The 17,442-nt window shown below is 41.9% G+C and overlaps 1 protein-coding gene across 1 annotated transcript in view; it reads right to left on the bottom strand.

The window, feature by feature from the left end:
* The window catches only part of ATP9A (ATPase phospholipid transporting 9A), a 555,816-nt gene that overhangs the window by 453,103 nt on the left and 85,271 nt on the right, over positions 1–17,442 (bottom strand). Inside the window, exon 3 of the mRNA XM_085619138.1 lies at positions 9,068–9,181. Within this exon, the coding sequence (XP_085475264.1) occupies positions 9,068–9,181 (114 nt within the window). The remainder of the gene's footprint in view (positions 1–9,067; positions 9,182–17,442) is intronic.

Below are 17,442 nucleotides of genomic sequence, written 5' to 3'. Positions count from 1 at the left end.
GCAGATAAAGAATAAATACCCATTTTGAAGCTTTATTTCAACGCACAACTCGTGTTACTTTGTGTTACGAACTTTACATTTGTTTTCAGAACACAAAAAACTTTTAAATAAAGTTGGATTTTTTTTTGCAGATTATATAGCGAATTCGACCCGGAGGTACACGAGTACCGGTTACGTTACACAAGGGCACATTCATTTTATTTAATTTTTTGGGTAGGCACGGGGAGATTAAGTTATCTGCCCAGAAACAAAGGATGTGGACGCGACCCCGAGGCTTTAACCTTGGTTTCTAGCACCTAAGTCGGCAGCTCTAGACGACAGACCACATCCTCTCCAGTGACAACGATTGCGTCTCAAATATATAAAGAACTAGGGAGGAAAACATGGCTGCGATTTCCAATATGAATCATAAAAGTAGTAACAGTATGTATAAATTAAGCTTTCAATGTAGTTTTCCTAATCAAAGCAAACATATATATCGAGTATGTAGCCCACACACGCCAATAGTGCAGATTTAGTCCGAAGACGCCCAGATTTTGAGATATCCCCAATTTAATCGTTAATGAATTTAACTAAGTAGGAAAATGTTACGGGTCTGTAACTTCCGCTCTCAGTAGCCCGTAACGTTGGCAGAGTAAAGGTTAAGTACCTGTGAAGAGATTCCAGTCGCTGCACTCTACACTGACACAGTTGAAAGCTCCCTCCGAGTCCGAGTGGGGGGAGGAGCATGACGAGGCGTAGGAAGGTGAAAGACATGGCTCATTCAAGACGAGCGAGACCCCAAGCTCTCCCCCGGTATAACTCATCCGCTCTAAATCCAGACTCTGCAAGTCGCTCCCCTTCAACGACCCTTCAACCACCATGCTTGCTCAGACCAACAAGCTGTTCCACTGTGAAGCGCGCTCAGACCAACAAGCTGTTCCACTGTGAAGCGCGTTCACAGACCAGAATCGGCTCGTGCACAGACCCCAATCGCTGCGCGTGCCCCGGTCTGTCTCCCTTGGGAGTCAACACGGCAACAATAGTAGTCTCGTTGGCGGCAGCGCTTCGCGCTGCAACGCCAGCGAGACCCAATAAAGGAGAGAGTGAACAACCTTGACATATACCTCTCCCGACATGAAAGGGGGTCAACATTGCACCGTTGACACACAACTTGTGCTCACGTGGAAGTGTAAAGGGTCCCGACGAAACCAAGAAAGCAACGGCAGATTTGCAGTTTACGAAGAGTTTGTAACAGGAGCAGCCAATGCACCAAGACAAAGACCTTCCCTATGTCAAGCCATAGAAGATCGTTGTTGCCTTTCAGTTTGTTTATTCAGGCAAGGATGGCATGAAGGCAAAGCCATGTGTTTCTGTTGCGCAGCTATCCGTTTTTGTCCTCATTTACCAAGGTTTTTATCACCCTGATAAGTCTTGTGGCCAAGACTTTTGCAAGAATTTGAGCATCAGAAATTTGGAGGTCCAGGTCTAGCCTGCCCTCAGGTGATAACGTGCAGACGGGGAGATCCCTCAATATGGGATGTTTTTTCTCCAGGGGAGGTCTGTATTCATATACCGTTGCGTAGTATGATGCAACGCCATTGGTGAGCTAAACAGCAGTCTTAAATAGTGTCCCATCTTTAATTGGTATGGCTTGGATTAACCTACTTGCACACCCATTTTTAGCTAACCAGTATATCGGCTTCTCTGTCTTGTCACTCATAGCAGAAATCCTGCTTTGATCCATGAGCCACCCAGTTCGAGTGAAGTTCACCTGTGCTTGCTTGAGAAATGCTCTAGCAATCTCCAGGGCCTGAAGGATATCTACACTACTGGCAGCAGTTGTCCAGCGATTGAACTAGTGATTGGGGCTTCAAGTCATGTCACCCTGGCCACCCTATCTTTAGCCTTCTCTTTATCATAGGCCATCACTCTGCCACTGAAAAAAGTTTTCAAGGTCTCCCACACTGTCTGGGAGAAAACAGTGTGTTTGTTTATTTCAAAATATTTTACAATACGATTCCTGAAGAGGTCCACTAAGGTGTTGTGTGTGAGCAACCACACATTTAACCTGATAAACTAATCAAAAGCTCTTTATATACTGGTGGAACAGGAAGGGGCAGGTCTCTTAAAGGAATCATGTGTCAGGAAGCGGCCGGCCTCAGAAAGAGATATGTTGAAACAGCGTTGGACTGTAGCTTCTCACTTACAATTGTGGTCGGTGCTTGTCCAGAACAATAAGAGCCAACTTAACATGCACTCCCAGAAAGGCATTAACTTTGAGACTGAACGTTGAGCCTTTCATCGAGAACAAAACCCTCTAATTTAGCATTTTCAATATTGCAGGATTACAAACCAAGGTGCTAGAGGAGTCAAACCATAATTCCACCTGTAAAATTAATGTCCTTGGTGAAATTAGAAAGAACTCAATTTTTAAGGGGTCAACTTTCAAATGGTGGGTTACCATTCCCTCTTAAATGGGCTGAATCTGCTCTAACTGGCTTCTGGGATGACACACTCAGGTTTGCTGATAAAGGGACAGGTTGCCTATTGATCACGCTGGATGTATTCGCACCTTCTGACATCCTGAACTATTCCACTATCTTACATAAACGCTTCGCAATAGCCCACACAGATATTAAATAACTTAAATGTTTAGGTCTTTCCGTTGTGAACGATCATAAAGTGTTTTTTGGACTCTATCACCACTCAGGAAGTTATCCTCGTATGTGGGATTCTTCAAAGGCCTCATTGGCCCTAATTTTATGTAGCATCTATCTTGCTCCCTTATTTAAGATCTTTAAGAAAAGTCAGGTTAAGGTACAGTCTTATGCCCAAGTAAACCTTACACTACTGAAGTAAACATTACGTTTTTAGGGACTAGTGTAATTTCAGTGTAACCGCAGGACATCTAGGAAAGGGTATAAACATGTATGAGTGATAAATGCAAATTAACACTTACAAAAGAGAAGTAATTGTGATTAAGGGAAAAGGTAGACCCAATTTGCTCTCCACGTCCAAAAAACATATGGTCAATCCATTAGAGTAGTTTCAAAAGTAAAGAATCAGAGCTTTGTTTTCCAACCTGATGAAACAATTTTTAATCTAGAAAAGCAAAGTAATCAGTAGTTCCGACCAACAACTATACTACCATAACGTTCTCCCTCCAACAAATCCCTAGTTAAAGAAGCATGAAAGACTTGACTGCTGGAGCTCTTCAAGGCCTCCTGATACAAAAAGCAACTTTTTCACAGGGCACAACATTCAGCAATATGTTTTATTACAGACGTAGGCCAAAAGAAATCATATAATCCGTACTAGATCAGTAAATGCCAGAACAGAATGTACATAGGAGGCTGGGTGTTTAAAAGTATGAACAACATAGTATTCTTTTATGTAAGTAACCAAAATGTTCTTTACCAGCCTTCAACTTCATTAAGAAGTCTTTCCCAAAACCTGCTCCATATATCAGGATCATATTATAAACCAAAGGTATGAGAACATAACCTATACAATGCACAGTTGATCATCTCAAACTAAGATCCAGCTACTCTGCTTTATGTAGATGCCTGCATATTTACCTCTATAAATGAGGCAACTTGGTTAGAAACCCAGAGCCAAGAGGTCCCTTGGGGTAGGGCGTGCAAGATAAATTTAACCATCATCAGAGATATAGTAGCAAATCATCACGATATTCATGGTGGAGGTTCACTGATTTGCTAAGGTCGACCCCAAGATGTTCTATGTACATAATGAAAAGGGTTGGAACCAGGACAAAACATTGAGAAATACTTTGCTGAAGGTTAACAGTACTAGACAAGGAATGCCCTATTTTAACTGATTGATTCAAATGGTTGGTAGTAAAGCAGTTTAGACTATACCATTGATTAAAATGCACTCTTGGAAGATGTTCATCAAACACAGTAAGGTGTGTTGTAACAATATCCATGTAAGAGTAGTAGAGTCCACCAGGAATTACAAGTAAAGGTACTTTATTCCTTTCTAAATTTAATTCCAGGAGCCCATCCTCTGAAGGCTTCTACCTCCGCAATCGAGGAACTGACTGCCGTTAGGAAATGACAGATCAGTCGCCTGAACCACAGAACATAGGATGTCCTTCATAAGATCAAATAGAAACAAATACATGGCACCAGCAGACATGGCACCCGCAATAAAATACAATGAGCACGGTAAGGTGCGCTTGCAAAATTGAAAATATGCTACCTCAAGTGAGCAGATCTTTCAACCACATTCCATACATGATACACTGTGTGGCTCATCCAGTGAATGGTGTCACAATATGACTCATGCAGTTAATGATTTGACAATGGATCTTACTCAATGAATGATGACACAATGGCTCTAATTCAGGGAATTTTGTTATTATGGGTGCATTCTTTGGAGGTGTCAAACCAGCAATAGTCATTCGGTCATCAATGAGACCTGCTGACAACAGATATTATCCAGTCAACAGTATCACAATTCCTGTCATCTAGTCACTTGTGAATGATGTCACAATAGCGGTCATACAGTTGATGATGTAAAACAGGCCACAGCAAGTAAATAAGGGCAACACAGATCTAATTCCGTGAATTTTGATTCAGTGAGTTTCATCATGTGAATGAAGTTATAACAACAGGTCTGAAATCCACATGTCTCAAAACAGAGGGACAGTACCACTTGCCATTAAATTAAGAATTGAACAACACACATCCCAGGATCACACACACCTAAAAATGGGCCACAACACCCCAAGGAAGGTATTCCTAGCCACATGATGCCTTATAAATATCTTCTGTGTGTAAATGCAGCATTACCTAAGTAGGTAATGTTAGGTGTTTTTAGGTCTCGCGCCTAGCGTTGCAGTGTGCAGTGCAGCTCGCGCAGCGCGAGACATCTTGTAAGTGGGTTCTGAAAGCTGCTCACACACTCGTGCGTGTGATTAGGCTTTCGCTGCCCGCCATTGGTTTTCGCATGTTTGCGATTGGGCAAAGGCGGGAGCATGTCCCGCCTTTGCAACGCCCATTCCCGTCGGTGGCCAGCACGCGTAGCAGCGCGCGTTCGCCTCGCTGCAGCTGCCGTGCTCCCTCCCCCCGCTCCTCTGTGGTGCGCGCGCACCACTACTTTCGATTCCCGGCCCTGCTCCTCTGTGGTGCACACGCATCACTGGTTTGTTTTTCCTGTTCCTTTTTGCCAGCGCCAGCTCTGTGTTTCTACATTCGACGACCTTTCTCATCATCAACCCCCCTTCTCCCCACCATATTTATCTATATATTACGACTTATACACCGACTGTGAAAAAAAGCACGCTATATAAATGAGGATACCACCAGGGATACCCACCGCCTGCCTTTGCCAGTTAAAATGGTCCTCCCTTGCAGTCATCTGCTCGCATTGACCCGTCAGCCCCTTATAGTCCACTGCCCTTGTTAATCAGTTACTTGCTTTGCCTCTCTGTCTGATCAGCCTGCTGGTGTCCTCATTTGCAGTGCCCTCAGTACAGAATCATAGCCAGGCAGAACCCCTTCTTGTCAATGTATACACTTCAGATAACCTTCAAATGCGGTCTTAGCATCTGCACTCTCTCTTTACAGCTTTAAGCGTTATAAAGGTTTAGAACGTGACAGCATTTTATTGCACAGGAGCTGATGTCTGTAGTTCCTTACATGAGCATGGGGCAGAAGTGTTGTACAGTGATTGCATTATTAAGGAGAGTTGAAGCGTGTAATTCTGTTTTGGATCAAAGAATGAGATGGACAGGAAGTCTTTGTTTTCTGCAGGCTAGATGTTTAATTCATAGCATGTTTCTGTCATAATTTGTTCATTCTATTAAACGTTCACTATTGAGGTGGTAAATAATAATCCTTGGTTTTCGTGGTGTTATGAAGCTGCAGATCTGATAGCAAGCATATTATTGAAACCTGGTGATATTTATTGTTTAGTTTACATTTTAAAGTAGGTGTTGTTCTTCGTGCAATCTAACATTACCTTGTTTAATTTGGTCGTTCAGTTGTACATAATGCTTTCTTGGTCGTATATAAGGTAACAAAAATGCTTCTCACACTTCTTTATTATAACTTTTTAGGATGCTGCAGACTTCTGTACAGCACAGCTTTAAGACATAGGCAAAGTCAATATCTCTGGCTAAACACGAATAAGGTCCCAAAGGCGAGACCTGTTGGCCATGCCAATGCTTGTTCATTTATGGGATGCTTCTCTCCATCGTCACAATAGCATCCAATACCATTACTAGAGAGGGAGTGGTATGGAAAATGAGCTTTCACCTGGGTTGGCAAAAATCATTACGCTTGCCCTACAAAGTGTAGAGAAGTATGGGAGAAAGAAGAGAGAAGGTAGGTGAGAGGTGAAGCAGAGCGCAAACAATCATTTGCAATGCAATAGGTCTCGCATTTACCCGAGTTTGAGCGATTGGCATTGTAAATGACAATTCTTTTATTTATGTTTTGGTTTTTAAAACAAATAAAACGCATTGTCATTTATAATGCCAATAGCTTAAACTTGCGTAAATGCAAGACCTATTGCATTGCAAATGCTTGTCTTTAAAGCCTGTTGATGTATTGCACCCACCTACCATGTTCTTTGAAAATCCCTGTTTCAACAAACAGGTCATCTGACCGAAGCCCTTCAATTCCCTCAGAGCACTGCATGATTGTGCTTTCTTCTGTAACTAGGTGACAAACACTGCTCGGTACAGAGGGTGGCAGTGGATGCACTGCTCTCAGTACTTTGTGCTAAAAGCATTGAAAAAGCCTAAGCTCTAAAGTTTCATTGACGGCCAATCACCATGACGCATCAGACACGTCTGCCTTTCCGGTTAGAATGGACCTGGCAACTATCTGTATCAATGCCATACAAAATGGCAACATGTCCTACTTTGTGAATCTAATGCTCTGTAATAAAGAACACATCGTGAGTAAGATATCAACTCTGTTTTGCAGAGGGCGCGTTCCTGTTGCTTGCTTTTACTGTAGAATTTTCATTTGAGGTAGGCTGACTGTAGGAAGCGTATGGTGTTAAATGTGAGAAAAACATAAATAAATAAAAAAAAACATTGGCATAGCCAATAGGCAGGCGCCATCGACAACGGAAGGGAGGGAGGGCTGGGGTAAGGTAGGCATCATGGACTTTGGGAGGGAGGGATGGCGGGCAAAGAAGGCACCACAGGCTGAATGTAAGCAAGGCACATCATGCCTGCTGAAAGAGAAACACGATAAGGAAAATAGTGCTTAAAGACTAAATAACAGGTACCATGTAACAGCCGAAGTAAAAGGCCCAGTTGCCATGAGAGGTGACAAATGAAGACGAGGCGGTACTAAGGAGGGACTAACAAGCCTATTTATTAATCAGAAGCCAGCATTTAGGAAGGACAATAACACAAGCCAATGGCAAATATGGGCAGAGAGACGGCGGGGCTTCTATTCCCTACTCCACTACAACAAGTCTCGCAGAACAGCTCAAACGCGCTGACTCTAGGCTCGACCTAAAAAGGATGCAACATGATGAACGTGTGAGAGACTCTAGCTGTTAGAGTGTGAAAGAAGAGAGGTAGTGAGAGAGATGCCGAAGAAATAATAAGAGAGCAAAAAGAGATCAAGGTTAAATTATGTAGTCAAGTAGAAATTCAGAAGAGTGCAGAAAATAATAACAGAAAAAATTGGCAACAAGGGGTAAACACGAGAGAGGAAGTAAGTTAAGAAGCAGGAAAGATGTGTGGAGTGAGCATAAGGGAATATTTTTAACTTTGCTCCATGAATTAGTTTGCATTGAAAGGGCCTTCTAGATTATCCAACTCTCCATTGGCCCATTTCTCACCCTCTGCTTAATTAAACTGATCTCCTTATATGTGAATGGGGTGGTTAGCTTCCTTCAGGAAATTCCAGCTGATGCCCTGGCCCTGGCAGTAGATAGGGTACCTCGTCTCCTGTTTGCAGATGATACACTGCTGATTTCCAAGACCCCGGAAGGGTTACAAAGACTCCTGGATAGGTTTCAGCTCTTCTGTAACTCCATGGGGCTGATTATTAACACCACTAAGACCAAGCTGATGATATTTAACCCCTATAAACCTTTTAGGCATAATTTTACCCGGGGAGGAATACCCACGGAGAGAGTCAGCACGTTCGATTACCTCAGTATTCGACTCTCCGAAAGAATGCATTGGAGATCCCACATTAACAAGATGCTTGTGAACCACAAACTTGCGGCTGGGGCAATAGGTAGAGAACATCGCTCCTCACAGAGCAGACCTGTTGCCCCGGCTCTCACGATTTATGCTACAAGCTTGAGAAAGTACACTTACTATACCTTTAAACCACTGCAGATTCTGGCATCATGGCAGCTGCAGGCCATTATTAGCCAAAGCTGCCAGTTCCATAGGAATTCTGTCATAGGCAGTCTTTATTATTCTCAGACCATTACTGTTCATTAGGCGGGTTGGGAGGGGGGGGTGGGGCGAATAACAGAATTGCATGCCAGCACCTCCACCCTGAAAAAGATATGCAATATTTTCCTCTGATGACCAACAAACGTGCAGAAAGATATTTCCAGTGCGAGCTTAGCAGCCTTGGCACATAAACAAACATAAAATAACTACAGAATTCATAATGACTGGTTGGCACAAAGAGCCCACCCTCAACAGTAGTGGGCGAAAAATTACAAAGACCACATGGAGGGCAAGTACCCGCTAACTGAAGGAGTGTCTGCCAGAATCTGCAACATGTTAGACACAATTCAACATGCTTTAATTTGCAAAGGAAAAGCCAAACGAAACAATAGGTTCACGACCATACATCAAACTAGCTGTTGGCACTGCAGAGTGTATTTCATGATACACTGAGCACTGTTTGCAGGGCAAAGAATGCTCCACCTCTTCACGCATACACACCAAGCAAGAAAGGTGACATTCTGCAACCACTGAAATCAAAGGAATTTTAAGTTTAATGCACTCCTACTTGACTTTAACTACCCTTTACTTCTGCCCCAATAATCTCAGGAGGAAAGTTAGCAATAAGAAAACAAGACTAGAAATGAAACTTCATACATTACAAAAAAAAATCAAAGTACTTACCAGTGGAACCCAGTATGTATATAGAGCACCAAGTCTCATTTCAGGTACAAACTGAGAGCAGGCCAGAAGCAAAAAGTATAGGTTGAAAAAGTACTTAAATTGGTTGAACAGAACCTGAAAAAAATAAAAGGAGAACATGATGCAAGATGTGCAACCAAAGCAAAGCAAAGCAAATTATGTTTGATAGGCCAAACAAAGACAGTTTACATTTTATGTCATTTAATTTATAACATATCTATATAAATTAAAGTTTTATTGTACAATTACTTAAACCCATTTGCAATATATCTTACATCAGTAAAAAATGAAGAGCATGATTGCTTAAAATCCTTTACAGTATATCTCACATCTATAAAAAGTTCACGTGAATAAAATTCGGACCGATTGAAAATACTGTTTGTATTAAAAATAGTTTTATAAGCATCATAGCGACAGAGTTCAATGTATTGTTTTAAACTATGCTTTAAACGAATTAACAACAAATTTGTTTTCTATTTAATGCCTTGCTGCTATTCAAGACACCAGTGTTGTCCGGATCTTCTTCTTCTATAAGTCTGCTGCGCAGCTCGGCCATATATCTCCCAAATCAGGTCAAGTCTGTTGGTACGGTGCCAGAGAACAGAACCATAGCTTCTTTCACTGTCCGAGCTCCTTTGGATAGCCACATTGGTTTTAGCAGCTTCTGACGACACTGTAACAGGCCGGGCAACAACACATCAAGTGTAGCAGGGATTTTGTTTTATAATTGCAAATTCTACAGTTGGTTATAAGATCAAGGGATTTCCACCCGGGATTTAATTATTTGATAGGAAGGGGCACTAGTCTGGCCCACTGAATATATATATATTTTAACTGTTTTAACTAAGAGTTAATGCATCATTCCAAATGTATGTCCTATGTATAGCAAATCCTCAATTATATGCTCTACCTGGAGGCCATGAAGTTGGATCAAAATGAAAAAGTTACAATTTAAGTAAGAGTTGTGATGGCAGTGAATGCACGTTTAATACAGATCTCTGCCAAACCTACCGCTATAGGATGCGCGGATAGCACTGCCCTCTGTCAACTGAACAATCCCCAAGATATCAAGGCTATCAAACACACGTAATGACGTGGTATACCAGAATAATGGGAGGAGTATAACATTAGACAACAGGAATGGAGAAAAGCATATAAAAGAGCAATAACCTCATGGGTTGCAATTAGGGTCTACAGACAAATTTGTATAATTTATTTAGGTCCTATGATGAACGCTTCCGACACTGCTAAGTTATTTTAAGGTATCAACTGACTTATGTTGTTATCTACATATTATCTAAGTAAGTCTCTGTTTTCAGTCTATGAATTCATAATCTGCTGAACTACTTACTAGAAGCCATGCTCAGGATTTCTTATATCTCTTGGCCAGTTATTCTATAAAAATTATGTAGGTACCTTAGCACAGATGGGAGATTTATGTTCAGTGTAGAAAAACATAACTTGATTTTTGATAAGGGCTACCAGATCAGGTCAGCCTGCCCAATTCCTTGCTTATTCCTATCATAAAGGCCAAGGATGATTAACTGATTTACTTTTGGATTTCTCAGCAGAACGTCTCTCCAATATGTTTTTTAGGCTGAGCCTGGGAAGCACATGCGCTGCTCTGCGAGGCATGCTGTATTCATGTAAGGACTTGAAGCTCCGCTCACTCTTCGCCCATATTTTTATTTGGCTTGTGTCATTGTCCACTGTAAACTGTGGCTGTTCATTGGTCGATAGGCTTAGTAGTCCCTCCTTAGTACCGTCTTGTCTCACTTTGTATCCTCCCATGGCGACACCCCGTTACGTGTGTTGTTACTAGGTAGGCTTTAATTACAGCCTTCAAGCACTATTTTCTCAAATAGCTTTGTCCTGCCTGCTGTTGCAGGCAGGACACGCTCTCTCCTAACGCTTTTTTAAAACTTTTTATAGTACGGGCGCCAAACACGTTTGCAATGCAATAGATCTAGCATTTGCCAGAGTTTAAGCTATTGGCACTGTGAATGGCAATGCCTTTTATTTATCTGTTTTTAAAAACAAAACATAAATAAAAGGCATTGACATTTACAATGCCAAGAACTCTAACATTCGTAAATGCAAGACATATTGCATTGCAAATGCTTGTTTTCATTTACTTGTGGTTCTACCCAGAAGATTCACCTAAGTGAGGTATAGATTGACCAGTGAGGTGTTTGTGTGCTAAAGTCCATAAAGATGCTGCTGAATGTTAGAGTATAATCAAAGTGATAAACAAGTAGTAAATCAGTGAGGGGTTGCCTGCAGTTTGCTAAGTGTTTACTGCAGTTGTTGTGTCAGTACTGTGTGCTTCTCCTATCCTACATCGCTCGGTCCAAAGTCTGGTAACTGTACAGTTCACAATTTGTTCTCACGGATTTATGGTATTGCTTGTGTATTTCTGGGGGCCAGCCTTCATGTTTTTGCCAACTGAATATTTTCTGATGGGTGTTGTGCTCATTAGTTGAATGGATAGTTATGGCCGGCGAATGGTGAAAAACATATTTTGAAGGAGCCAGGGCCTCATGTTCCAAATAAAAACAGCTGAGGAATTTGAATTACATCTGGATTCCACTAATGATCAGTGATGAGCATTTTTTAAAAATTATTTTTATTATTATTGAAGTTTATAAAGTGCAAACAATTACCGGAAGGTGTCTAGGTGCTAGCACTGTGAAAGAGGAAAATCAAAATCTCTGAGAAGAACTTACTTAGGGAAAAGTCAGGTTTTTAATGCTTTTCTGAAGATGAGTAGGCTATGGATGAATCTGATGTTGGGTGGAAGGATATTCCATTCCTTCACAGTGGTGTTAACAAAGCGTCTGCCTCCCCAGCTTGTACATTTAAACCTCTGGAACACCAGCTGCCCAGTTCTATTGGACCTGAGGTTCCTCCCTGGCAGGTACCACTTGAAGGATTTTTGCAGAAACTCAGGACCTACACCGCCTTGTGGGCCAGACAGAGGGCCTTGAACCAGATCCTCTGCCTGATGGGAAGCCAATTAAGCTGTTTAATGGCAAGGGCAGCATGATTGTGTTTGAGTATTCAAGTTAATGCTCTAGCTGCCGCATTTTGTAACACTTGGAGTTTGTTGACATGTTGTTTCTGCATGTTAATGTATAAGGCATTACAATAGTCTTGCAAGTGCTAGAGCCAAGATAACAGTTCTCGGAGCACCAGCCAGGATGAAGGGAACGATCTTCTTCAGCATATGCAGGGTAAAAAAAGCAGAACTGCTTTACCTGTGGTCCAAGAGTCAGTTTTGTGTCTAAAACCACACCTAGGTTCCTGACATTTTTCACTGGAGTGGGAAGGATGCCTATTTCCTGAGGCCACCAGGATGGGGCCCACAAGGTTGGGTTGTTCCCGAATATAATTACCTCTGTTTTTCCTGAATTAAGTTTAGACAATTGTGGCTAATCCATAGTGCAACTTCTACCATGTAATTGTTTAAAATTTTGGCCGGTAGGATTGTCAGTTGTGCATATGGAAACCACTATTTAAGTGTCCTCTGCATATGAAGTTGGGTTAAGACTAACATTTCTGATCAAGGCCGCCAGTGGTTTAACAAAAATATGTTAAATACCGTGGGACTGAGGGAGGACCCCTCGGGAACTCCACATGGCAGACTAAAGGGTTCTGATACAAAGGGGTCTGTTTTTTCTCTGAAAGAAAGGATCCAAAAAGTTTGAGAGCGGACCTTTTGATACCGACAGCCCTGAGCCGGTTGATGAAAATCATAAGGTTGACCCCATCAAAAGCTGCTGATAAATCAAGGAGGACCAAGGCAGCAGTAACCCCATCATCCACTATGGCTCTGATCTCTTCAGTGGTTTTTATCAGGGCTGTTTCGGTACTGTGACAGCTTCTGAAGCTGCATTGAGCAGTGTCTAACAGCTGATGCTCAGATAGGAATTGAACCAATTTTTGGTTCAACACTTTTTCAATGATTTGGCAGGTAGGGGCAGGAAGGAAATAGGCCTATAGTTATGTAAGGTCTTAGATATCTTTCAAGCATTTAAAGAGGTTTCTGATTCATGCCCTTTACCACTCTCATGTGGCTTAGACACTACTAATCACATGTCATTTGCGTTCTCCCCGGTCTCCTTAGATGAAGTAAGAAAATATGTACTTCAAGCTCAGTCTGGTTCACCATTTGATCCTTGCCCACCGACTTTCCTCAAAGGATTGGCAAATCTGGTGAGTCCAGGTCTTACAGATACTGTTAATTTGATGTTTGCCTCCGGTGTTTTCCCGATTAGCTGGAAGGAGACATCCATTCTGCCTTTATTAAAAAAAACACCTTAGACGCTACAAATCCCATTAATTATCGACCTATCGCTAGACTGCCTTTGCCTGCGAAAATAGTGGACAAAATGATGAACAATCAACTGTCACAATTCATTAACGCAAACAGCTTGTTAGATCATTCCCAGTTTGGCTTCCGCAAAGATCATAGCACGGAGACCGCACTGATTAAAGCTTCAGAAGAGATTAGAGCAGTTATGGGTGGAGGAGGCGCGGCAGCCCTCGTGCTTCTTGATCTATCCGCTGCTTTCGACACGGTGGATCACTCCCTCTTGCAAAATTGCTTGGAGAAGTTGGGAGTAGGAGAGACGGCGCGGGCACTTTTGGCCTCCTTTCTCACTGATCGAAGATCCACCGTATCGATCGATGGTTTTAACTCAGACCCCTACACTCTTCCATGTGGACTCCCTCAGGGCAGTTCATTAAGCCCCTCATTGTTAAATATCTATGTCTCTGAATTGGCCCCTCTCATCCGGGAATTTGGGTTCAACCTGACCACTTATGCCGACGATACCCAGATTGTGGTAGCGGCACATAAACCTCAACATTCCCCGGCCTCGCAGTTTAGATGCTGCATGAGTGCCATCAATAGATGGATGACGGCACACTGCCTACAACTCAATTCCAATAAAACGGAAGTCTTGATTTTTGGCAGTATACAGCCCCCCTGGAATGATCTGTGGTGGCCAGCGGAGTTGGGCCCACCACCAAAGCCAGTGGTTAAAGCAAAGAATCTGGGTGTGTTAATGGATAATAGATTGACTCTTTGCCATCACACGAATACCGTGGTGTCTGCCTCTTACTTTCTCATACAGAAAATAAAGAAAATATTCCCTTACATTCCCGATAACACCAGGAAAACAGTAGTTTCTTCCCTTATTCAATCTAAGTTAGACTACTGTAACGGCTTATACCTCAATGCCCAGAAGCAGTGTCTGAGGAAACCTCAGATGATTCAGAACTCTGCAGCTCGCCTTCTATCTGACATCCCCAGACATTGCTCAGTCTCTAATGAAATTCGTAATCTTCATTGGCTTCCAGTATCTCGGCGTATTGAATTCAAGACACTATGCATCGTATTCATAGCTCTGCATCACCTAGGTCCATCTTTTCTGCAGGATCTTTTTACATGGTACCAACCAACTAGACAGCTTCGGTCTTTGGGGGCACGACTGTTGTTGGTGCCGAGAATATATATGGCGCACTGGGGAGGCCGTAGTTTTTATTATGGTGCATCGAAATTGTGGAACTCCCTTCCCTTTCAACTCAGGAATGTTAGTTCCTTGATGGTTTTCAGAAAGCAACTACAAACCTGGTCCTTTCAGTATTAGGGGCGAGTTTGAGGCTGGCATTTCCTAGCGCCAAGACACCTCCGGGTATTTGTGCGCTCTTATAAATCTTTTTAACATAACATAACATTTGGATCCGAGGGTTCAGATTCACTTGTTCTTAGCAGGGGGAGGGTGGAGGCCTCTTTGCAGACCGCTGGATAAATTCCCAAGGACAGTTTGAATAAGAATTTGATTTGGTAATTATTTTTGTTGTTTTAACTGAAGCCAAGTTTTGCATCTGTTGAAGACTATCACTATTTTTAAGGAGTCCCTACCTAAGGGTCTGTTTGCAGTAACTGTGCTATGAAAGGTGAATTTGAAAAATCCACTTTGTTTTGTTCTTTTTAATAAGGGGAAGGATTGTCAAAACATGCAATTTTGATTATTTCTCCGATGCGTTAAAGTGAGGGGGGAAGCGAGTTCTGAATCTCTCTATAGTCCTTACTGTCTGGTCAGAAATAATGCCCATTCCAGAGGTGACAACCACACAAATAGAAATTAATTGTCATTTGCAGCAACTGAACAATCCCCAGGCAAAGTAGGAAAGTCTGTTTTGATGCTGTTATGTCAGATAAAGCTCTCCTGCATCCACTACTACATGAAATCTAGGCAACTGGCGAGGTTATCTTCCTTTTGACAGCTGGTAGTGGGTCTTTTTATATGTGAAACTCCAACTGCTAATGGTATTTGTAGCCAGGATTGAACACTGGCTGAAGGCAGGGATCCCTAGCATACAATGTGACTGACCACCTTTTCTTTTAGATAATTTTACAGATGTTAATTTTCATCCCTTGCATTTTCATTTTAAGTGGAACAATGTGTCACATGACATAATAATTTCAAATGTACAGCAACTAACAGCACCTTGGGGTCAGTTGTGTTTTATCGTTTAGTTAGTACTGGAATTAAGGCATTTCCAAAAACTGATTTTGTCAGTTCTGTTTATTTGGCTAAGGGGAAGAGCAATAGGCAGCTGCTTGGTGAAGGGATGGATTGTAAGGGATACTAGAGTGAGTGAATATTATCAGAGAATGATTGAACCACAGCTGAGGTTGCATTGGCAGAATTGATTCTTCAAGGTTCTGTGGATAGAATAAGTCTAGCTTGCAGCTCCTAGGTGTCTTGAGTTTCTCAATATTGGATTTCCACCAGGGCATTCTCGTTCGCAATTATTCTGATGAGCATTTGTTCCAAGATTGATTTTATGATACTGAATCATATTTTAGCATAGCTTGGTGTTCAAAGAAGTCTGTTCGAAGCTTTCTTAAACAGGTTTACTGATATTTTCTATAAATTCAATTGGGCATGTTCCCATGTAATTCAGAACTCTCTCCTTAAGTTTAATATGTTCTAATGTGACCTCTGTGCCTCTTCAATCTAGGACTACTCTTCTGCTGAATAATTCCTGCTCTTTACACTCTGTTAATTCTGTCAAGAAGTATTTTAATTACATATCCCTGTTCTTCAGTTAAAACATAATTAGAATCTTGGATTTCACCTCATTAAACTTCTTCATTGAATTATGCACCATTATCATTATCACACTACAATCTTTCACAAATCTCCCCTTCCTATACAGTACTGAATATATGAGTAGGAACAAAATGCAAATAGAAGTGGCAAAGCACTTGAAAAATATATGTTACTAATAACTGACTCATTGGCACTCATTTTATTGAACTCTTATGGATATATGTTTGAGTCACCCCAAACTGGATTCGAACCAATGACTTTAAGGTTACAAGAGTATTGCTGCAGAGGATGTCTAACTTTGTACCTGGGACAAACCTGAATACTTCTTGCGACCATCACACTACTCTTCCAGGGTCATAAAGTCACTTGTCATTGTTTCAAATCTTTCAGCTGTGTTGACGAAACAGCACTTTGTTAACTCCAGGGAATACTGTAGTTTCATCTTAAGGCAGGCAGACCCTAAGAGTTGCTCTGCAATGCCACTGGAAATTGCAATACACTGGACCAATGAATGATTCATATGACATATTCATCAGAATGGTCTTTACTGACCAGCAGCATGTGCTCCTTTTCACTCAAACCGTTCACAACACAGATTCTTCTAAAGGTCCCATCTAAACCCTGTTCAACTAGGTTAAGAGTCCTGCGTGAAAAAATAATTAACTACTACAGTGATTTGTGCTCTTCTTTTAACTGTAGTCCCTGTTGTCCAATAAAAGTATTTATTAATATTTTCTTAATTCATGTTTCAAATGTATTGCCATTTCCATATTTCCAGATTTGTGGGAAATTAGTGGCCAAAGTTCACACTAACAATACTCTTTTTTCTGCTATTATCACAGCCAAACACTGAAATAGTTGGTTAAAATTTGGATGACGACAGCAGCTTAACTTGATGAATTTCTGCCTCCCTTTTTGTTAAAGTATTTCCTGAATATTTGGAAGGGCAATGGCTAGAAGTATCATTATAACCTTGCTCGTTGACGTCTTCGCTGCAACGAGGTAGCTGCCACTTTCAATGATATTACTCCCGGTCCCGCGGTTTGCCGAACTTTGCCAGGATCGAAAAATCTGTACCCATCAGCAGAAACTGAAGCCTTCTAGCTTCCAGGGCGCGGAAAGTTTGGCTGGTCCCCGTTATCCTCAGCTACTGCCGCTGCGGACGCCAGAGCCGTTGAGAAGCACCGCCATTGCCGCCGGGGGGCGTGGTCACCTATCGCTACACGGAGG

Source organism: Triturus cristatus, chromosome 7 (genome assembly GCF_964204655.1).
Source record: "Triturus cristatus chromosome 7, aTriCri1.1, whole genome shotgun sequence".
NCBI classification, from domain to species: Eukaryota; Metazoa; Chordata; class Amphibia; order Caudata; family Salamandridae; genus Triturus; species Triturus cristatus.
The sequence above is the reverse complement of the archived record's forward strand: the minus strand, read 5'-3'. Positions and strand labels throughout refer to the sequence as shown.